Source organism: Theropithecus gelada, chromosome 7a (assembly GCF_003255815.1).
Source record: "Theropithecus gelada isolate Dixy chromosome 7a, Tgel_1.0, whole genome shotgun sequence".
NCBI lineage: Eukaryota > Metazoa > Chordata > Mammalia > Primates > Cercopithecidae > Theropithecus > Theropithecus gelada.
Window position 1 is genome coordinate 5234401 of NC_037674.1, and position 23099 is coordinate 5257499.

Sequence of the window (23099 nt, forward strand, 5' to 3'; positions counted from 1 at the left end):
TTAAAGCTCCACACGGAGCTGCCCAAATTAAGCAAAAGTAAGAGTGAAATAAATGGCAAGCCATTCCCGCAAACACACTGCAGGAGAACAGTAAACACAGGGTGGACCAGGGTCTGTAAAGAAAGACAAAGATTTCATTCCGCAGCAAAATATATAACTGAATCCATGCAAGAAAGTGCTCCAAAATGTTGTGAAAGAAGTTAGTAAGAAATTGATTTCAATAAAAAGAGCTAAAAGATAGAAAAGCAAAATGAAAGGTAAATTGCAGAGCTTTGGAAACAAATCGAAGAGCAAAAACTCATTTCAGAACAGGAAAAAAACAACAAACAAACAAACAAAACCAACCAAACTGTAAATAGCAGGAAACAGAATAGACGATGCCAAAAATAACAAAGCTATCATCACAGAGGAAGAATTTGAGATCTCCACTGGGAATAAGAGGAATAAAACACATTGCATAGTCAAGCCAAAATGAGGGAAAAGACAGAACATTCATTTTGCATAAATAAATATACCGTGTATGTGATGGCAGGAAATTAATTTCAGAAAGTAAATGTTATAACTCGTGAATTTGTAAAAATAACAAAGATAATTGCACTATGAAAATTAGGGAAGAGGGAAGATTACCACAAAATAAATGAATTGCCCATCCTATTAAACATCTTTCAATTTTCCCTCAATAGTAGTCAACAGATACTCTTCTGAATTGATAAATATTAAAGCATATCACACAGCGTTGTATAAGGAACCTGCAGAAAACCTAAAACCAAAAAGATAACTAATAATAGAGTTTGAAGTGAGAAGTGGAGAATTAATAGAAACTGTCAGGTTGATAAATCATGAACTATAGGTTGAATTATATTATGTAAAATTATATAGGTAACCACTTAACCACATAAAAGCAATAAATCTTTTATTTTAACTAAAGGATTGCACATATATCAGAAGGAGCAGGGAAATAAAATCCAAAAGAGAATGCAAAAGAAATACCAATTTCAGATGTTGAAAAAATATTAAACCAAATATATCAGCAATATGTATTAAAAATATAAGTGCAGATCCAACATAAACCTAAAAAAAGTACCTCAAGTTAAACATAAAATTGAGTATAAAATAATAAGAAGTACATATTGATCTGTGTCTCCAGTTTCTGACACAGAGCTCCAAATACCCTTGTAATTTCCTGAGTGATGGGGCACTGGGAGCATCTTTTGTTCTAATATTGGTTGGGAGCATCTTTGACTGGTACGGAGTTCCTGGTATGGAGCTTCCAATCCCTTGGAATTTCCTGGGTGATAGGAGCATCTTTTGTTCTAATGAACTACTCTTGGTGGAATCCTAGATGAGGGCTGGTCACCTGAAAGACCAAGCCATGGTTAGAAGCTTGGAACTTTCAGCCCCACACCCCATCCTCTAGGGAGGAAAGAGGAGCTGGAGATTGAATCAATATTATCATTCATGCCTACATGATGAAGCCTCCTTAAATATTCCTAAGTACAGTTGCGGGAGCTTCAGGGTTGGGGAACACATTTGTGGTGCTCCTGGAGAGGCCATACCCACCCCCAACGTCTCTTTTCCTATTATAGTCTCTCCCATTTGGCTGTATTCTTTATAATAAGTGGATAAACATAGTAAAGTGTTCCCCTGCGTTTTCTGAGCTGTTCCACCAAATGACTGGATCTAAGAAGGGGGTCGTGGGAACCTTCGATTTATAGGCAAGTTGGACAGAAGCTGTGGGTGACCTGCGGACCCACCACTTACAACTGGCATCTGGAGCGGGGCAGTCCTGGGAATTGAGCGCCTCCCCTGTGGGGCTGGCACTAACTCCAGTTAGTGTCAGAGTTGAGCTGAACGGTAGGACACCCAGCTGGTGCTGGAGAATGGGTTGGCGTGGGGAAAAGCCACACATGTGGAGACGGGAGGTGTCGTGTGAACGTAAGAATGAACGAGGGAGGCATCTCAGCAAAACAAATCAGTGGGGCTGGTTTTAAAAGCAGATAAATGTGAATTCAAGGTAAATACTGAAAATAGAGTGCAAATCCGGTATTAATCGTTAAACATCCTATGGTAAATGGAAGGATATTAAAGAGGAATGCTGCTGACAGGGAACATGGCCCCGGCCAGGCCAGTGAGCAAAGCCGGGGGTGGAGCTCCCAGACACCTGCCCAGGTCGTTCTCAGAGAGGGATCCATTCACAGACGCTGATCGTACAAACCCCTCAGAAACACCTCAGCACATTACAATATTAGAAATAGTACAAAAGGCTTAAAGCATGAGGTGATATAACTAGAAATTAATTTTTAAGTTAAAAAATATGGACATTTTAAAACACTCAGCAAAGCTCAGTTCGGGCTGGTCTGAGTGCAGTGGGGTGTACAAGGAATTGATTACAAACAGTTACAAGTTTCTTTGCTCCTTTTCCATTTCCACTGCTGCTTCACCTGACTAGCCTTTATTTAAAAAGTCAGTTCAAAGAAGATACAACAATTCAACTTATAGAATATCCAGAAAATACAAATGAAAACATTGCATATTAAGACATATGGACTGCTGTTAAGACTTTGATCAGAGTAAAATACAGACCCGAAAATACTTATCTGATTAAATAAGAATAATTGGAAACACACGAATTAGGCATCTACTGAATAACTTAGAAAAACAACAACAAAATAAAAGCAGAAGAGAACCGGCTGGGCACGGTGGCTCACGCTGGTAATTCCAGCACTTTGGGATGCTGAGGTGGGTAGATCAACTGAGGTCAGGAGTTTGAGACCAGCCTGGCCAATATGGCGAAACCCTGTCTCTACTAAAAATACAAAAAAAAAAAAAAAAATTGTCGGGAGTGGTAGCAGGTGCCTGTAATCCCAGCTACTCAGGAGGCTGAGGCAGGAGAATTGCTTGAACCTGGGAGGTGGACGTTTCAGTGAGCCAAGATGACGCCATTGCACTCCAGCCTGGGCAACAGTGTGAGACTTCCTCTCAAAAAAAAAAAAAAAAAAAAAAAGTAAAAGGAAGGTATAACATGGCTGAATCTTGAGGACATCTTATTTCATGCTAAGTGAAATAAGTCAGTCACAAAAGGACAAATACTGTATGAACCCACTTGTATCAGGTACCTAGTCAAATTTATAAAGACCAAAAGGAGGCCAGGTGAGGTGGCTCAGGCCTGTAATCACAGCACTTTGGGAGGCTGAGGCAGGCAGATCACTTGAGGCCAGGAGTTTGAGACCAGCCTGGCCACCAACATGGTGAAATCCCATCTCTACTAAAAATACAAAAAAATTAGCCGGGCTTGGTGGTGTGCACCTGTAATCCCAGCGACTCTGGAGGCTGAGGCACGAGAATCACTCGAACCCAGGAGGCAGACGTTGCAGTGAGCAGAGATTGCACCACTGTATTCTAGCCTGGGTTACAGAATGAGACTGTCTCAAAAAAAGAAAAAAAAAAAAGACCAAAACGAGAATGATGGTTGCCAGGGGCTGGGGGAGGGCGAATGGGAAGCTGATGTTTGATAGAGACAGGGTTTCAATTTGGGAAGATGAAAAGAGTTCTGGGAATATGTGATTGTGAGGATTGTACAACAATGTGAATGTATTTAATGCCACTGAATGGTACACTTAAAACTAGTTAAAATGATAAATTTTACATTATGTATATTTTACCAAAATTTAAAAATATACAACTTTTTAAAAAGTAAAATAGAATGAAAATATTAAAAATAAAAGCAGAAAACTAAGAATTACAAAACGCACCTGCAGAATCTGTTGATGGGAAGTATTAATCAGAAGGTGAACACACAGAACTCTAACACAGCAGCAAAGGAAATGGTAAGAAGGCCATTGGCAGGAAAAAAAGGAAATTTAGAAAGCAGTGCAAAATGCTACATGTGACGGCGGAGAGAAGACAAGAAAGGTGTGGAACTGCAGCACTGCTGAAAGCGTGCACTCCCGAGGCGGGCTGTGTGCAGACACGGGGGGGTGTCTCGCCACGAAGAGTTTGAGAAAGAGTCTGTGGGCCGCATCCCCAGGGGCCATAACTTCGAGAGCCCTTCCCCAACTCAAGACAAGCTATGGCATTAGAAGGTCAAACACAGATGGAGATGAAGTAAACAGTAATTAGAAAAGGAGCCATCCATGGTGAGGTCAGAAACACTCTGATGGACGGAAGGTCTACGGAGGCTGGGAAGGGTTTGTGCCACATAAAAAATGAAGGAATGAGAAAAAGTTAAATTATGTGAGAGTTACTTCCTGAGGTGTGCACCCCCGGAGGGCTCTGCTTAAAGCTTCTGTCAGTCATTTCTCCAACTTGCTGGGGTCCCCACGAGTGCACTGACCAGCTACATCTAACCCACCCGTGCTGCCTCAACTCGTTTGTCCCACAGGCTCCCAGGGCCGGGGAAGGGCTAAACCGTGTCTTGGGCCCAGCACTGGCTGGAGAAGCACATGCAACAACGGTGGCTTCTGCTGCGCTGGCCCACTGCTGTCACCTGGGAGGGCTGGGTCAGCACAGGGGACCCCCCAAGACCCTGAAGACAGGTCCCCAGACTGCAAAGTCTAAGGGTCCAGTGTCTAAAAATATGAACCAGTAAAACTCGTGGCAAGCTAAATCAATAGGCACAGGAGAAAGTAGAAATGCACACAATTACAAATGGAAAAAGGAGAAATAACCACAAATACAGAGGAAAGAAAACTCTTGAAGTGCCTCTATTGCAAAACTATGCAACTATGTTAAAAAGTGGACGGAATATTATTTTTAAAATGTAACTAAAATGGACTCTAGAAGGGTTTGAGGACCTAACCTGAGGAGCAAAAATCCAGAAATATACCACAGCAGGCCCAGACAGCCCCAGCTAGTTCTTCCACACTTAAGTAGAAAATAATTCAAAATCAATAGATGGTTGTAGAATAGAGAGGTTTTTGTTTTATAATATTTCTTTAAGTTAGCATAAAGTTAAATCAAATCTGGGCCAGGCGTGGTGGCTCATGCCTGTAATCCCAGCACTTTGGGAGGCCGAGGCGGGTGGATCACGAGGTCAGGAGATGGAGACCATCCTGGCTAACACGGTGAAAAGCCGGTCTCCACTAAAAAATACAAAAAAATTAGCTCAGTGTGGTGGCATAGCCTGTAGTCCCAGCTCCTTGGGAGGCTGAGGCAGGAGAATGGCATAAACCCGGGAGGCGGAGCTTGCAGTGTGCTGAGATCAGGCCACTGCACTCCAGCCTGGGTGACAGAGCGAGACTCCGTCTCAAAAAAAGAAAAAAGTTAAATCTGGGCAAAAAACACATAAAAGCAAGCTGTAGAATGATGAATCTTAATTATAAATATTGATAACCAAAATCATGGTACTAGTAAGTAAAGAACATCTCAGGAATACACTAATGATTTGGTCTTAAATATTCTATTAATATAATTAAACATACTACTAGAGCAAAGGAAAAGACCTTCTGATAATCCCTCTGGACACTGAGAAGGCTTTGATAAAAACCTAACATCTATATTTTCCTCAGAGAGTCTTAATAGTTTGAGAACACACAGATACTTTTTTATTATGGCAAGGAAAATACATGTCTTCATACAAGTTAAACGTTGAGACATTATGACGTCCCACTGATGTCGAGAACAAGACAAGCATGCCACCTGAATGACTGACTCAACACTGATCTCAAATGCAACTAGATACAAGAAATAAGAGACACGTTGGAAAGAAGTCAAGTAAATCTTAGAAACAAGTAGGAATCACAGTTTGTGGTTGATTATAACATTCATACATAAAAACCAACTACTTTCTTATACAATGGGATAAAATAGAAAATAAAGTGGAATAAATCATTCCATTGAAAATGGTAGCCAAATGATAAAACATCTGGAAATAAACAACTATAAATTCAAAGCACCTTCGTGAACAAAATCATAAAACACTCCTAAGTTATATAAAATTAGACTTAAACACAAGATTTCGTGCTGTTGAATAGGAAGACTCAATCTGTAAATTCACTGTGACTCTAATTGAAAAAAAGATTCATATGAGAGACTCAGAGTTGAAGGAAGTGTTGACTTGAAAATACTGATATGAGTATGAATAATGCTTTAGAAATTAAAGGCATTCACAGAGATAAATAGAACAGAAATAGAACCAAACACTTAAAGAAATTTAGTTTACAAATAAGGCTGCATTTTGAACAGCTGGGGAAAACACTATGACTGGATTTTAGAAATGCATCATTACATAGTTATTGATACAACTGTCCACCATTTGGAGGAAAAAGTATGGATTTTTCCCTCATTTCCTGCAATAAATGAATTCCAGGGAGTCCGAAGGTAAACAAATAAACCATAAAGTTTCAGAAGAAAATGTGAGTAAGTTTATTTATCATCTCAGAATGAGGAAGGCTTTTAAAAACTGGAAACAAATCCCACAATTGACAAAGAAAAATACTGATAAATTGACAACATAAAAATTTAAACTCTATGCCAATAAATAAGGAAATCAATAAATAACATCCAAAGACAAATGATAAACAAAAATATTTTAAAGGCATAAGACAAAAATGTCCCGAAGTACATGGGCAAATTAATTAAGAAAAAGCCAAATAACCCATTTAGGAACTGGGTAAAATATATAAATGTATCCAAAGTAAAATTACAAAAAATTTGAAAAGATGTCCCATTTTATACACAATAAAATAAACCAAAATCAGAATAATATTCCTAAATATCATGTGTCACCAATTATATTGGGAAAAACATTAAGTTTGAAAATGCCCAGTGCTATTATAGAAAGTTGAGAAATTGGGCCTTTTATTGTACTCTTGATGGAGTTACATCCATTGATCAGTTTCTAGAAGATGATCTGGCAATATCTATCAAAATTTTAAATACATGTAACCTTAAACCCAGTAATTTCATTTCTAAGTTGGAATTTATACCAAGTTTTAGTCACAAAACAATGTCAAGATATATGTACAAGTATGCCAATTATAGATTTGTATATAAAAATAAAAACTGGAAATATCCATATGTTCGCCAATAAAAGGCTATTCAAATAAATGATAGTCCACTGAGACAATGGAACGCTAAGCAGCTACTAGGAGGCATGAGGTAGATCTTTATGTGTTACTATGGGACGACCTCTAAGACAAAACCATGTGAAGAATGCAAGGTGCAGCGCACTTCACAGAGTGCTAGTGCTGGAAAAGGAAGGTCTCTTCGTAACCCCCGTTCCTCCTTCTTTGGCCTCTTATCTTCTTTTCTTCCTTTCTAGAAATGCCCTTAGAAGCTCATTCGTGGTCCCCTCTGAGAGAGAAAACAGGGAGTATGGGAGGCTGTTGTTTTTAATACTTTTCTAACTATGCACACATCTATTTCTTATTATTACTTTATTAAGTGACAGAGTAGTTATTTGAGGGGCCAAAATATGCACAACTTTTGTTTGCATTTTATATGTTCCTGTATAAAATACAAAACCAAAAAGGTTTCTTTTTAAAGCAAAACTGCGGAAGGGATCATTTTTGGGATAATGATAAGAAACGAAGCATTCCTTTTATGTATCAAAACACTTCTTGTTTCTAAAGACACTAACAGGAAAAACAAAAACAAAAACAAATGACAATCTTGTGCATGGTTCATCCATAGCACGTGGATGGAGTGCCTGCTGAGGAAGATCCTACCAAAGCCGCCTGAGGCTGGAATGTCCTGATTCACCAACTTTCTCATAAGTGAGGTCTCTTCTCTTGTCACACACACAGGTACCTCACACTTAAACACACACACACACCGAACACACACAAGCTTCCATCTTCCTCCACTGCAAAGTCATGTGCATTACCCAGAAATGAGTGGGCCAGATGGCTGGAAAAACACATACAATTTATTTAATTCTCAAAATCAAATCTTCCTCATGATGGTCCCATCTCAGGGATTAGAAGCAAATTAAAAATCTCTAGGGGCTCAGATGCCTTCTACAGTTTTGAGCTCTGAGCAGTTGTTGGATGGCACAATGGAACAGAAGAGGTCTTTCTTGGTGAATTACCCTCTGATCTCATTAAAGAATAAGAATGAGACCATCCAGGCTAACACGATGAAATCCTATCTCTACTAAAAATACAAAAAATTAGCCAGGCGCGGTGTCGGGTGTCTGTATTCCCAGCTACTGGGGGAGGCTGAGGCAGGAGAACGGTGTGAACCCAGGAGGTGGAGCTGGCAGTAAGCCAAGATCGCGCCACTGCACTCCAGCCTGGGTGACAATCTAAGGGAAGAGCTGCATCATCGCTTAGGTTTAAAAATGAAAGTTTCTCTTGTTTTCAAGTTGCCCACCTCCAGTGAATCCACCCAAGGACTCTGAGCCAGCTTTCGGGGCTGCAGCTGCGGTGGACGGGCTTGGAGCAGACAGACTCCGAAAAGTCAGAACCCGGAATTGCTGGCTTGTCAGTCACTGAGGGTCTGCCAGTTCTTCCCTGCTGCCTGCCACTGGCCAGGTATCCAGAGAAGGGATGGGCCACACCATCCCCTCCCTGGCGCCTGCCATACTGGGGACTAGAAGAGTTCCCAGCCCCTACTTCCTAGCCCTGACACATGCAGAAAGGGCCTAGGAATATGTTCATTTTATGTTGTGCATTTGTAGGCACGCACACATTTCTAAGACTAATTAAGTCCAGTGCATGTGAATCAGCTAACACATTTTTGTTTTTAAAGCCCACATAAATGGCTTCACTTAGCTTTAGCTATTCTTTTGGGCTGTTAATTCTACTAGAACTCTATTTGTCCTGTGGGTTCTGCAGAATAGAACAGATTTGCTCAACTCCTCAGTCTCTGAGAGCAGCACCTAGGAGTTACCTGGGATCCACCAGAGACACTCATGGGGCCTGGCCCTTGTACAGAATAAACAGAAACCTGTGTCCCTTTGATTTCCTTGACAGGGTAGGTTTGCGGAAGTCAGGAAGGCTGGTGAAAAGATCCTTAGTAAGACCAACATTGTCTTTTATTTTTTTTTTTTTAACGTACGAACAGCATAAAGCTGCTTCTGTCTACCAACTGTCTCTGATAGAAAAAAATAACTTGAAGAAAAGCTAACAGAGAGTGTTTTAGTTTTTTGTTTTCCTTCCACCAGTAAATTATTGGAATGGATTTAGTGAGTCTGGTTTATTTTAGCTTCAATCTAGGTTTGTACACAAGCAAAAAGCAAATGTTGAAGTTTCAGGTAGGCCTTCATGGCAAGTGGCATGCAGACATGCAAAACCAACTGTCCCGGGGTGAGGAGCCACTGGGAGCTCTCTGAAGGGCTTTCCAGGCAGTGGGCTAATGGGCAAAATGACTTCTCAGTGGCCCTGCTGACCGACAGTGCGGATGTGCCAAGGGGATCTATCAGCCCACCTGAGCGTATTAAACTGAGTGCTGAGATCCTACTACCTAAAGTAATGAGGAAACCGTGAGCAACACGACTGACAGCCAGAAGGGAACATCGGAGTTGTGACGTTTAATGTTGTCCAGGATTAGCACCCCAAAATCTCGCCAAGCCAAAGGCCTTGCCCATCTGTGAGTTTTCCACATGTACAGAACCAGGCGTGGTTACGCAAAGTCTTTGGACACGGCCTCCACGAAGTTGGGAGCCGACATCAGGATGCCGATGGTGCAGATGATGGTGAAGACCGAGAAGGCCATGAGGCACAGGCGGTCCACCACGCAGGCGGCGAACTTCCACTCGCTGCAGACCGCCTCGCTTTCGTCCTGGCAGCGAAAGCGGTTGGCGATGTAGCGGACCTCCTCCAGGATCTTGGCCAGGTCCGGGTCCCCCTCGGGGGGCTGCCCACCGTGCAGAAGGTGCTCGTCGTGCGTGGGGGAGCAGGCCATGCGGCCGCACACCACCCCGGAGTCGGGGGTCGGGGTGCAATGCATGCCGTCCAGGCCGCGGAAGCCGATGTACAGCAGGTTCCCGTTGCTGGCGGGCGGCGGCGCCACGGCGCTCATCTCCACGCTGGCCAGGCTGCAGCGACGCTGCTTGTGCTGGCAGGCTGGGCGCACCTTATCCTCTCCGGGCCTCTTCATGCGCAGGAACCATGCGCACCAGTTCAGAAGGATGACTCTGGTCTGGGGAGACAACAGAACGTTAGGAGCGGCCCCGAGGCAGGCTTCGGCTGATCCCAACAGCAGTGAGATCCTACAATACAAGCCCTGCTTCACTGGTCCTGGGGGTAGCAGGCTCCACTGCCTCCCGGATGATTTTAGCAGGCAAGCAGTGCCTGCTCATGACAAGCAGTTGAGTTCAAAGTGAGGCGAGACTAAAACTGATGCACCCTGGGAAGAAGCTAAATTGTTCTCCGGGGCAGGCACACTGCAATCTCAGGGAAGACAGCCTCGTGGAAGGGGAACGCTATGTGAGCTGTGTCAAGAGGGAAAGTCGATTTCCCTCTCTGATCCTTCCTCATCTGTAACCTGGGGACCTTCAGACCTCACTGTGGCTCCCACACTACCTGTTAGGTGTCCTGGAAGGCCACTGCAAATAGGCAAAGAGTGCCTGGGCGGCTGTAAATGTTCAAAGGCAACCCCAGGACATCCATGAGACACCAGGTGAACTTGAAGCTTGAAGCAGTTCAGGCTTCCAACATCAGATTACCACATCTCTTGTGATGATGTGAACACTTTGCAAAGCTGTTTTTCAAAGTACCCTGATAAAAAGCAAATACCAAGGAACTTCCTGTGAAACAGAAACTAGGTTAGTGGTCTCCAATCTGATCCCAAGATTTGAGAGGCGGTGCTGTGCCCCAGAGGTGCTACATTGTTAAGGCATGAAAACTGATTAAAGTCTTTTGATCTATTTAAAGACAGCCTTGGGTATTATTTCTTTTGGCCAGGGGCTCTGTGAAAAATTTCCGGAGACACTAAAGTGCTGTGAACCAAGGAAGTGTGGGAACCTCTAACCTAACTCAGTGGGCTTCAATGAAGACTGAATAAGATGATGTCTGGGAGAGGACTTTGAAAAGTGGAAGGTGGAAGTTGGCAAACTTTCTGTAAAGGGCCAGGCAACTACTCACTTCTGCGGATGTAGCACACATTGAAGGCGTCAAATGGATGGGCATGTTTTCTAAAATAACTTAGTTACAGAAACACTTGGTGGACTGGATTTGGCCACCCAGGCCATCGTTTGCTAACTTCCGGTCTAAAGTGTGTCCTAGAATGCACGAAAGAAGCTGGAGAAAAATCACCCCATGGGGTTCATCCTGGTTTTGCCTCTCATGGAGAGAAGAGAGACATCCAAAGCCTCAATCCAGGTAAAGAAGCATTCTTGCAAGCCCATCCAGGTAAGTGTGTGAAAAATGGGCCCTTTCCCTGAAATTATCCAGATCCTGATTTCATTTACATTTTGTTTTATGATTGTGGGGAAATTCCATCAGTAACCTAGCAGGTAGATTTCCTATCTTTAGGAAATATACAGATAGTAAACTGTGCAGTTCGTATCTACAGAGCTTTCATTCCTGGTAATCTTTTTATAACATCTTATCAAAGATAACGGCAACAAACAGGTCTGGGGACAAGAACAGGGAAGCATAAGACCAGTTTCATTGCAGCTATAAAAATAACCCTTCGTTTCCCATTGTACTTGACAAGCAGGCGGCACTCTGCATGTCCTGGAAAGGTTGGGTCTGCTGACCTCAGAGGGTTTTTTATGATCAGTAAGGAGCAGGGACATATGGCCCCATGTGAAACCTTGGGTGAGTTGGGCCCTCCATACGAGGCTCATGAGACAAGTCATCTCACTTGGGCCTTTCAGGGTCCTGTGAAAGGAGTATAATCCCCCCACTTTATAGACCAACAAACTGAGGTTCAAAGAGGCTAATAAACTGGCCCAAGGACATACAATGAGTAAGTGGTTATGTCACTTCACATGTTTAGCCTTTCCCAGCCTCATCTGTCAAAGGGTCTACAAGATTCTCTTCAAAACTTGTGCAACCCCACCCCTCTGGGAAGGCACCAGAAAGCCTGAGCCAGCTCTCTTGGGGGCTGCAGGGCAGTGAGTGTGCCTGCATGCACTAGCAGCAGTGCACATGGGGAGCGAGCAGCACCAGGCACTTCTCCCTCCATGCAGGGTCTACACGTTCCCCAGTGCACATCTCAAGCTCATACGATACACACTGCCAAGTCTACTTTGAATTCCATGGCCTGAATCATTAGCTTTCAAAGCCAAAGCATTTAAAAGATAAAATTATCCTCTTGGCACTCCTCAAACTGTGCTCTTGACCTCTTCTGTTAGGTTACAGTTTTGTTTCTGGCTGTGCAAATGTCACATAATGCCACCGCACCCGGCAGTATCTTCTTCATGGCAACAGATCATAATAAAAGTCCCTCGGAGGCTGTTTGTGTTTCACATACACATGGAATGAAGGAAAAATGCAGTGTGCTATATAAAGCGAGAGAAATGCATAAGCTTCATCTTTCATTTGCAGCCAACTGGTTTTAATAAGCTTTTATGCTGAGAGGTGAATAATTAGCATATGTTCTTAATTAAGATTGTTCTAGAGCAGTAGAGTGCTACAGGTCATTAAAAATGGTTTCGTGTCTCAATGTCTTAATTTTCTTATCTTCTCATCAGTCAAAATACAAGAAATGAGAATAGGTGTTTAGATTTTTGTATTTGCATAAATAAATACTGGAAGGAAAAAGAAGGAATTCATTACAATGGTTATATACCAATCGGTATTGGTGGTAGATGCAGGGTAAGGGGAAGGAATGGGAGCAGGATTTCCTTATGTATAATTCTAATTTTATTTAGACTTTAGAAACAGGTAAATGTATTACCTGCTTCAAACTGATGGATGGATAGGTAGAAAGAGCAGTAAACCAGCAAGCCCCCAGCTCTCAGGCCTCCCACCTCTGGCCTTGCATTTTCTTAAGTGTGTCAGGGTTATAAGGAAATCAGACAAAAATACAGGTGGATGTGTGCAAATGTACCCCGGTGTTTTAAGCGGGGTGGGGGGGGGGCGGCTTCACAAAACAAGCCTCAGGGAACATAGTGATGTGGTCTGTGTGTGCGATGTCACCATGTAGGCTGAGCTCACATTACTGCTGCTGGTGTAATGAGCTACAAATGAGTCCTTATTTTTTTTTTTTTTTTTAGAGATGGGGTTTTGCTCTGTCACCCGGGCTGGAGGGCAATGACATCGTCATAGCTCACTGGAGCCTGGAGCTCCTGGGCTCACATGATGCTCCCACCTCAGCCTCCCAGGTAGCTGGGACTACAGGCACACACCACTATGAGAGGCTCACAAGTAAGTCTTCACTAAATAGTGTATAAGGGGAATGGGCCATGCAGGTGCAACTCTGAGAAGAAACTAATTTTGTAAAGCATTTCTTAAGAAGTAGTCTTTGCTAAGTGAGCATTCAGGTAACTAAACTACTGCACAATGAAATGTTTCAGGAGGCCCAGCAATCCCCTATTCCTGGAGGGTCACCTGATGGCATCTCACCCCTACAGCTGCTTTTAGCTTGTTGTTGATTCCTAGATTCCCTTCTGAACTGGGACACAAGTGCTCTCCAAAGACAGGCTGCTTTTGGGATGTGAGGGCCTTTTTAGCTCCCCAAATCCTTAGGCCAGGCTCTCTAGACAGGAGGACAGGGAAGATTTACAAAGCCCACATGAAGCGGGGAAGCAGCTCAGGCCCTCCGTAGGTCCTCATCAAGGTTTCCTGACTGCCAGGTGAGGGTGGCTGCAGAGCTCCGGACACCAGACCCTGCAGGAGAGGATCCCTGGGTGGGCGAGCATCCGCAGACGTGGCTGGGCACGGTGCCAGCAGCTGGGGCAGAACTGGTATGGCCCAGGCTAAGCTGACAGGCTGTGGGATGCAATCCTTTGTTTTTATGCATTTCCTTTTATCCCGTCCCCCTTCCCCACTGCTGACAATTAGTCTTTGTTTTATAGACTTCTGGTTGGATGATATCCCTATATGTACTGAACATACAGATTTGTACATGGTTCGTTCTGTTTCTTACTCTTTTCGCTCCTCATTCTGTTGTGAAGCCCCAACCATGTTGCTACACGTCTGTCTCATCTGTTGCTTCCAACTGCAGCACAGTGCTTGACAGCATGCATCAATAAAAACTACCTTCTCAAAACACCGTGCTGATAGAACACACAGGGCAGCCAGTTTGAAAGCCTTACTCCGCAGCGTCACATTAGACAGCAGTGCCACAGGGCATCCGGGAATACGCGCACCATGACTGCACGCTACGCAAAGACACGTCAATGGGTGACGAAATACAAAAACAAAGCTATTTCTGGCTGGGCACGATGGCTCACGCCTGTAAATCCCAGCATTTGGGGAGGCTGACGTGGGCAGATCACGAGGTCAGGAGTTCGAGACCAGCCCGGCCAACATAGTGAAACCCCATCTCTACCAAAAATACAAAAAAAAAATTGGCCAGGCGTGGTGGCATGTGCCTGTAGTCCCAGCTATTTGGGAGGCTGAGGCAGGAGAATCGCTTGAACCCAGGAGGTACAAGTTGCAGTGAGCCGAGATTACGCCACACTGCACTCCAGCCTGGGTGACACAGTGAGACTCTGTCTCAAAAAACAAACAACCCAAAGCTATTTCTTTAGGAATGCCCGTTTTTTGTGCAATTTTTGAAATAGATAAACCCTAGGAGGAGCCTCCTTTAGGGAGGGGCTCCGACTCTGTCGGGGGTGGGAGGAACATACCCACTTGGGCATCTTGCCCCCGTCGGGGTCGTGGTGGTGGTACTGCAGCACGATCACCGTCACCACCACCGAGAGGCCCACGATGATCATGGTGCTGGCGAAGTACTGGGCTGTGGAGAGAACAGATGCAGGGTGAGACGTGGCGCTCCTGCGGCACTGAACGTCACAGGACAGGCACACCCTGACCAGGTTCTCTGACCGTCAGGGCCTCAGGATGCAGTGATGCCACGGGCGGGGCAGATGGCCTCCTGTCACCAGCCAGGCCTGCAGCCCACATTCTGGGTGCGCAAAACCAGCCAGCGTGGTCTGACTTCCCACCCACGGAGTGGCCTTCCCTCACTTCACTGCACTTCCATGCACTCTGGCCTCCCTGTCAGTCAATAAGAGCTAGCATCGCCTGACAAGATGGTGATAAGGTTGTTCCTGTGAGTAAATACTGGATGTCAGGGCATGGGAACCATCCAGTGTTTATGATGCAGGCCTCTACTGTGCTCCAGGGGCGCAATGAGGGCAAACCTGCACACCACCTGGCTGCCAACTGTCCAGCCTGAGGAAGGGGTCAGTGGCAGGGACTTTTCAGGACGAGAACTTCAGTCTCAGCTTTGGCTCTAATGGGCCGTGCGTGTCTTTCCACCTGGGCCCAGGTGAGAAGCAGCATGGAGCATCTGAGTGCTTCCACCCTGGTCCACTAGCTACTGGTTGTGAGTTTGGAGTGAATGCTCAGCCTCTTTGGGCCTCAGCTCTTCAATGGGGGTGGTGCAAAGGATGACGTTTGCGTCTCCCAACAAAGTTCATGTGTTAAAACCCTAGTCCTAACTGGGATGGTATCTGGAGGCGGGGCTTTGGGACGTATGAGATTGTGATTTATAGTAAGAAATATGTATTTGGTCTTCCATTTCCTGGCACACAGCTCCTAAAACCTTTGAATCTCTGAAGTCATCAGTGTCTTTTTATATGCTAATAAGATGACTTATGGCTGAAGTTCCTGGATACCCTCAGGATGGGGTTTGGTTGCCAGGGGAACCAGTCAAGTAATTAGAGAGTTGGAACCTTCAAGCCCTGTCCCCTCTCCCAACCCTTGACCCCTGGGGAGGAAAGACGTACTGGGGGTTGAGTTGGTCACCAGTGGCCAATGATATAATCAATCGTTCCAACGTAGTGAAGCCTCCATAAAAACCCAAAAGGATGGAGTTCTTTGGAGACCTTCCCAGTACTGAACACGTGGAGGTGTCTGGAGGGTGATGTGCCCAGAGAGGGCATGGAAGTTCCATGCCCCTTCTCAAATACCTTGCCCTGTGCATTTCTTTCATCTGATTGCTCATCTGTACTTTATAATTAGTGAATAAGTATAAGTAAAGTGTTTCCCTGAGTTTACTAGAGTGAGCCACTCTAGTAAATGGCTGAACTCAAAGATGTGCTTTTGGGAACTCCCTGATTTATAGAGTTGGTCAGAAGCATGAGAAGCCGGAAGTTCTAACTGGCATCTCAAGTGGAAATGGTCTTGTGAACCTTAATCTGTGAGTGCTGTGCTAACTCCAGGTGGCGTCAGGACTGAAGTGAACTAGCTGTAGGACACCCAGCTGGTTTCCAAGAATTGGTCGATGTGGGAGAAACGCCCCCCTTTGGTGTGAGAAGTGTTGTGTAAGTAGAGAAATGGTGAGTGATTTTCTCAGGGTCCTTGAAGAGGTCCTGAGGGTGCAGCCCTCATGGATGGGATTAGAGTCCTTCATGAAAAGAGGCTAAAGAGCTAATTCACTCTCTTTTTGTCCCATGAGGCCACAACGAGAAGAGGGTCATCTGTAAACCAGGGAGTGGTCCCTCACCCGAGCCCTGCTGGCACCCTTATCTAGGACTTGCAGCCTTGCAGAACTGTGAGAAATAAATGTCTGTTGTTCAGGCCCCCAGTCTACAGCAATTTGTTATGGTGGCCTCCATTAAAATAGAAACCCCTTCCTTGCAGCATTTGTGCAGTGATGAGCAATTACACAGGCCAAGATGTCTAGGAGAAAGGAGGCGGCGTTCTTTAGTGGGCAGCTCTGATTATTAAACCTTTGGTGTGGCTGTCTGCTCAAGAGGCTGAGCTCTAAGCAGCAAGCATCAGGGTGTAGGAGGCTAAGCGTTCAGCTAGCCCTCACTGGTCCTCACGCCGGGAAGGAACTCGCTGCCTTCCTACAAAGACCAAGAGGTACCTGGGAGGAGCTTTGCCAGAGGTGGACGTTCAAGACCTAAAGTTAGCGTCAGGGCTCCTGAGAAAAGGAAGGAGGCTGGAGCAAACCATGACCCTTATGAGCTGAATTGTGCTTCCCCCTAGAATTCACATGTTGAAGCCCTAACCCCTAGTACCCTAGGATGTGACTGGACTTGGAGATAGTGTCCCTAAGGAGGTAATTAAGTACCATTAGGTCAAGTCCTAATCCAATCTGACTGGTGTTCTTTTAATGAAGAAGAGGAAATGTGGATACACAGAGAGATACCAGGGATGCAGGTGCACAGAGGAACTACCAGGGGAGGACAAAGCATGGTGAAAGTGGTTGTCTGCAAGCCCGGGGGAGACGTCTCAGGATCAACCATCCCTGATGGCCCCTTGGTCTTGGACTTTCAGCAGTGCAACTGTGAGGAAAGAAATTTCTGTAATTTAAGCCCCCAAGTATTTTGTCATGGCAGCCTGAGCAGACCAACCACCTATGGAGAGAGGGGGGTCAAAGGATTGCCCAGACTGAAATTCCATCAACAGAGGGAAGCAAAGCTGATGTCCCTGGGGCCACTAGCATCCCATCCTTCTAGATGTGGGCTATGCACCAACCAAGCCTTTCCCAGCAGGTAATCGGTCCAGAGAGGGCCTGACAACTGTCCCAGGAGGGGTGGCTGCAAATCTCTACTGAAAGCAGTATGCTGGAAGGTAGAAAGAATGGAGTCAGAACCGGGTGGAGAGGTGGTTCTTCCCTGTCTGATGGTATCAAGAGAAAAATGATACCCACAAAGGCTTTTCATACCAACAGTTTCTCTGGCCAAAATACTGCACATACAGGGAGTTCCCCAAAGAAGGGCCTTGGCTGCTTGGTTCCCAAAGCCTGGGGGTATCCAGGTAGGGCTCTCCCTCTAGCCCACCCCCAGGCAGACACACAGCGTGGGTCCTCAAACAGCGGGCCAGCAGGTGTAATGCGTCTGTATACCTCCTTCCGACCTTCACTGCCCAATGGGAGTGGAGACTCTAGTTTTTGTTGTCCCTCCTTGGGCAGAGGGTCATGCCTTATAATACCTGTGCAAAATATATTTCTCTCATTCATATTTCCCTAAACACTTTTATTTTATACAGAAACATTGAGTTATCTCAGGACACAATAAACGTGTGCTTCTCCCATTTTAACAAAGGCTTTTTGGGTAAACATCTTAAGCTAAGATGATGCATCTCTAATGATAAAATATCTGGCTTCAAAGCAAGCATGAGGAGGAGAATTATGAGGGGAAGGGAGGCATTTCTGCAAGTTAAAAGTCAAACCTCAAAGCTGAATATCCCCTTCCCCTTACTTGGCCCAGGTGACTCTGAATAGTTACAGCAAATCATCACCTTCCAGAGAAAATGGGGGCAGTGCAGCCCTATTTCTTCTCGTTTCATCTGCTGGGAAATCCTGGGCACACCCTAACCCCATATCTCAGAGAGGAGCCCGACTCTTGCCTTACCTATCAATGGTACTGAATCAGATGTTGCGGGCATGATCTCAGCCACGAGCAGCATGAAGACAGTGAGAGAGAGTAAGACTGTTATCCCTAAAACATAAACACACAGCGGTTCCTCAGACAAAACAGACAAGAACGCCTCAATTCTATCCAACGAGGGCTCCTAATCTGACACTCAAAGAACGAGGGATGGTGGTGCTGGGGGATGCTGTGGAATGCACATTTTGGGCATGTGCATTTTCCAGGGGACATTCTATACCACTTACCAGAGTCCCAAAGGAGTCTCTTATGGAGACAAGTTTAGGACCCAGAATTTTAAAAGCATCAACACAAACTGAAAAATTTAACTTAGCACAATTATCTCTCATATTTTTTGTAAACTATTATTGAGAAGTAGTTTCACGTAGCAGGAAAAAGAAAATATGCAGTCAGGAGACCTGGTTTCAGGTCTTAAAGTTTGCTACTCAGCTAGCTATGTGACCTTAGATATAACATTCAACCTTTCTGAACCTCATACTCAGAAAATATGGGTTTGGGAATAATTTCTACTATGTGCTACATCTGATGTTTAGTAACTCTTTAAGATATTGAGAAATTCATCCCACCATTCGAAATCTTGGTTTTCTTAGCTTCGTATGGGGGTGATCATAAGAATTACACTGTGTACTGCAACATACAAATGCAAGCTGATATGGAACAGGCCATCAAGGAACAGGTGGGGTGGCAGGAGGGAAGAAAGCACAGGCTCCTTAAGGCAGATTGGAGCTGGCCCCTCCCCGTGCATCCCCCCATCCTCTGAGGGTCCTCCAGTATTCTCAGGATCACACAGCCGTCCAGCACGGAGCCCGAGTCAGGGACCTCCAGTGTCCTGGAGCCACCCTGGACTAGGAGGTCTGTGTGCGATGAGCCAGGTAATCCCCGGGAACCCTGATGGAGTCCTGCGCTGTCTGCTGTGAGCCCTCCAGAGCCGACCTCAGCAGAGGGGCCTCTAGTCTCAGAGACCCGGGTGCTTACCCAGGGAAATCTTCTCCCCGGAATCTGCAGGAAGCAGGAACACCAGCAGGGCAAGGGCAGAGATGAGCACACAGGGGATCAGCAGGTTGAGGCCGTAGTAGAGGGTCCTGCGGCGCATGGTCACTGTGAAGGTGACATCGGGGTAGGGCTCTTTGCAGCACTCATAGAACTTTTCACTCCTCTTGCCGGGAATTCCTCCATAGGGAGGAGGAGAGAAGGAGCCATTGTTAGAATACAATAAATTACCCTGTTTATTTCAATATTTATACCACACACAAGCATAGCCCTAAAGTTTGCAAAGTGCTAAAAAAAAAAAAAAAGGGGGGGGTGTAATTAGCTTGAATAAAACCTGTTGATTTACTATAGCATTAAGAGTATTTTAGTGATAGTTGGCCAAATTGGTAGATATTCTTTTGGTGGATTGGAAACACATGATTATAATAATTAATATATTACCAATTTTACAGTTATAAATATAATCATTGTTTTTCTATTTAAAATAATCAAATATAGGTTCCCATCAACTGAAGTTTGCCATTCAACTTGCTTTTAGAAATGGAGTGGATCTGAATAACGTAGAGATATCTATGCTCACACTGGTTTGTTTAAATGTACTCTCACTACAAGTGCCAGTTCCTCTTGGAAAGCATGGCATATCCTAATTGTTTTCTGTTTCTCCTCCTATAGCTCTCACTAAATTATGGAGACTACTGCAAAATTCAATAAATACTCACACCGAAAAGGACAGTGGAAAATCCCAAACTTTTAAAGCCTGCCCGGGAATAGAAAAGCTTTCTTCCAGGCTGTTAGTCTCATGGCTTACCCACTAGGTCCCATTCTCCATTGGGGATATAGCCACTGGTATCTGCCTCCTGCATCTGCAGATCCAAGGACCAGCCTCCATAAGACCAGGATCCAAACTTCAGTTTGCAATGCTGCACATCAAAGGGAAACCAGCGCACGTCGATGTAGCAGGAACTCTTGAATATGCCTGTGTGGGTGACGGAAACAGAAGACTGAAACGGAAGCTGATCGAGACGCGCTCAAAATACGCAGCAGTTCCTTCAGCCGGTTCCGCCCTCCGCACTGCAGCTAACGCAGTCCAGAGCAAACTGAAGCTGTCTCTTTATTTAATTGCAAAATCTTTAAAACAGAATCTTAGCTCAGCTTCACTGTCTTTTAAAATCCAAACGTAACACTGACATGCTCTGTCAAAAACTGTTTTGTGGGCTTTTTGTGCAAAAAGTTAGCTCTATAATCTTGCATTTACCATGAGCATCTTCAGACTCTAAATAATAAAAGTAAAGAATGCAAAATATCTCTAACGATGATGAGGTTAGAAATAGAATCTAAAAGATGTGTGGGTGTTGTGTGGGGTGAGGTGGGCATTTTCTTTAGGTTAAAAATTGGAAGAACACATGATTATCGAGAAATATAATCTAGAATTCTGGTGAAAGCTAGAATTTTAACTAATTTAAATTTTAGATCAAGAACAGAACAAGCTGGGCACCGTGTCTCATGCCCATAATCCCGGTGACTCAGGACACTGAGGTGGGAGGGTCACTTGAGACTAGGAATTTGAGACCAAACTGGGCAACATAGTGAGACATCTCTAATAAAAAGATTAGCTGGGTGAGGTGGTGCATGTCTGTAGTCCCAGCCAGTCAGGAGGCTAAGGCAGGAGCATTGTTTGAGCCCAGGAGTTTGAGGCTAAAGTGAAGTGAGCTATGATCGAGCCCCTGCTCTCCAGCCTGGGGAACACACCTAGAATCTGTCTGTAAGAAAAAAAGTTAAAAAAAACCAAAAACACACACAAAAAACCAGAGAAGTTTAGGCTGAAGAGATGGTGCTTGAAGGAAGAGTTTCCGCTGAAAAGAGCTATTCCAGGCTAGGACAGGTTGGAAGTGGATTTCCCAGAGGGCCACAGGGAGGAAACCAGAAGAGGCCACTCCAGTTATTTACACTCATGTGCTCTTCCTGGCCCAGAGGAAGGCTGCATGGCACAAGAAGACAGGCACAGACTCAGTGTCCAGGTGTTCCTGGGGCAGGGCTGGCGCTCTGCAAATTGCTGCTACTCAGTTACAGAAAGAATGCATGCAGGAAGAGCCTCCACAGCCTTGCAAAGAAGGACCCCACCCCACAACCGAGTTGGGAAAAGATACACATTTTGTCCCTGAAGTTCCTAAGTATGATTTGCGTCCTTACATGAAATGTTTATAGGAATCTGGAATTATCACAGACAATCCCCCTCCATTAATGGTTGGATCCCCCCAAAACCCACATTGTCTGCCAGTTAGAAAGCTTTGTAACTTCATGAGTCCATTTCTACGAAATGGCCCGAGACAGAGAATTTCTAGAGACAGAAAGCAGATCAGTGGTTGCTGGGAGTAGGAATGGGAATTAACTGCAAACAAGCAAAAGGGATCTTGGTGGGGTGATGGGAATGTTCTAAAACTAGACTGTGGTAATGGTTGCATAATTCTGTAAATATACTAAAAATTGTTGAATCATGTACTTAAAATGCATATGTAAATTCTCTCTCAATAAAGCTGTTAAAAAATAAACACATGAAATGGGGGGAAAAGTCATGTTATGATCAAGTCTCTATTTCAAAGCTTGAACTCATTTTTTTCTACCCCTACCCCTCTAACTACAGACAGGGCAGCATCCTGGGACTAGTTCTACATTCCCAGGGAGCAGGCAAGGGGTTTCCAAACCAGGCAGCCCTGGGCCTTTCCTGCCCGTGTAAGGAAGCCCCTCATGGTCACAGGACAGCGTGTCCTGTCCTGACCAGAATCCAGGGACACTGCAGTGGGGACGCAGGCCTGGAGCCCCAGAGGGGGCTGCTGTACTCAGGCAGCTCGAGGCTTGCAGTGCTCCTCCTGCAGCTGAAAATAGCCTCAGCCTTCCAAACCACCTGCAGCAGCATATTCTACAGTGGTGACTACCAGGGCTAAAATAGCCCTCATAACAGAAGATGCAACGTGCAGGCCTGGTGAGAAAGACCTCGGGAGTGACGGAAGGCTCCTCCACTACCCGCGTCTGCAAGGGTCCTGCTGGTAGGAGGAAATGCCAGGGCTTGCAGGAAAGCGGATGCTTCGAGAAGCCTGAACAGCTGGACTTCTTCAATCTGTTCCAATATTATTGGGAGGTGTCTACCTACCCCTGGCAGGTTCACTCGCTCCTCTGTTCATTCAGGGGTAAATGCTAAGGTGAGCAAAGGCTGACTCTGCCCCCGAAGGCTATTCACCTGCTGACAGGGAGGGCAGGCAGACGGCAACCCAGAAGTCAGAGCCAGCCTAGCCGCGGCAGTGCGGTGTGAGTGCGGCCGTGTCTACGTGAGGGTGTGAGGTGTGTAATAGTGTGTAGTATATCAGAGCGCATGAGGTGTGTATGTGGTGTGACACATGTAAATGTGTGAGGCGTGTGTGAGGATGTGGTGTGAGATGTATATGTGTGTAAGTTTAGCTGATGTGTGAGGTGTGTATGAGTATATGAGTATGTATGGGTGTGTGCATGTGTGTGCATGTGAGCGTGTGTGTGTGCATGTGAGGATGAGCGTGTAAGTGTGGTGTGGGTGGTGTGTGTGCAGTGACCGCGAGATGTGCGTGTGTGTTGTATGTGAGTGAGGTATGTGTGTGGCATGTGAGTGGTGTGAGTAGTGTATCTGGTTTGAATGTGCATATGTGAGTGGTGTCTGCATGTGTGTGAGTAGTGTGCG

General features: G+C 45.1%; 1 protein-coding gene across 3 annotated transcripts in view; it reads right to left on the reverse strand.

Annotated features, from left to right (window-relative positions):
- Positions 1 to 5520: 5520 nt before the first annotated feature.
- The window catches only part of CHRNA7 (cholinergic receptor nicotinic alpha 7 subunit), a 139550-nt gene continuing 121971 nt past the window's right edge, over positions 5521 to 23099 (reverse strand). For all 3 annotated transcript variants that reach the window (XM_025390018.1, XM_025390017.1, XM_025390016.1), the window contains 5 exons: positions 20202 to 20369; positions 19379 to 19573; positions 18368 to 18454; positions 14687 to 14796; positions 5521 to 10083 (listed from right to left, as the gene is read on the reverse strand). In XM_025390018.1, coding sequence (XP_025245803.1) covers positions 9565 to 10083; positions 14687 to 14796; positions 18368 to 18454; positions 19379 to 19573; positions 20202 to 20256 — 966 coding nt within the window. In that variant the 5' untranslated portion in view covers positions 20257 to 20369 and the 3' untranslated portion in view covers positions 5521 to 9564. The remainder of the gene's footprint in view (positions 10084 to 14686; positions 14797 to 18367; positions 18455 to 19378; positions 19574 to 20201; positions 20370 to 23099) is intronic.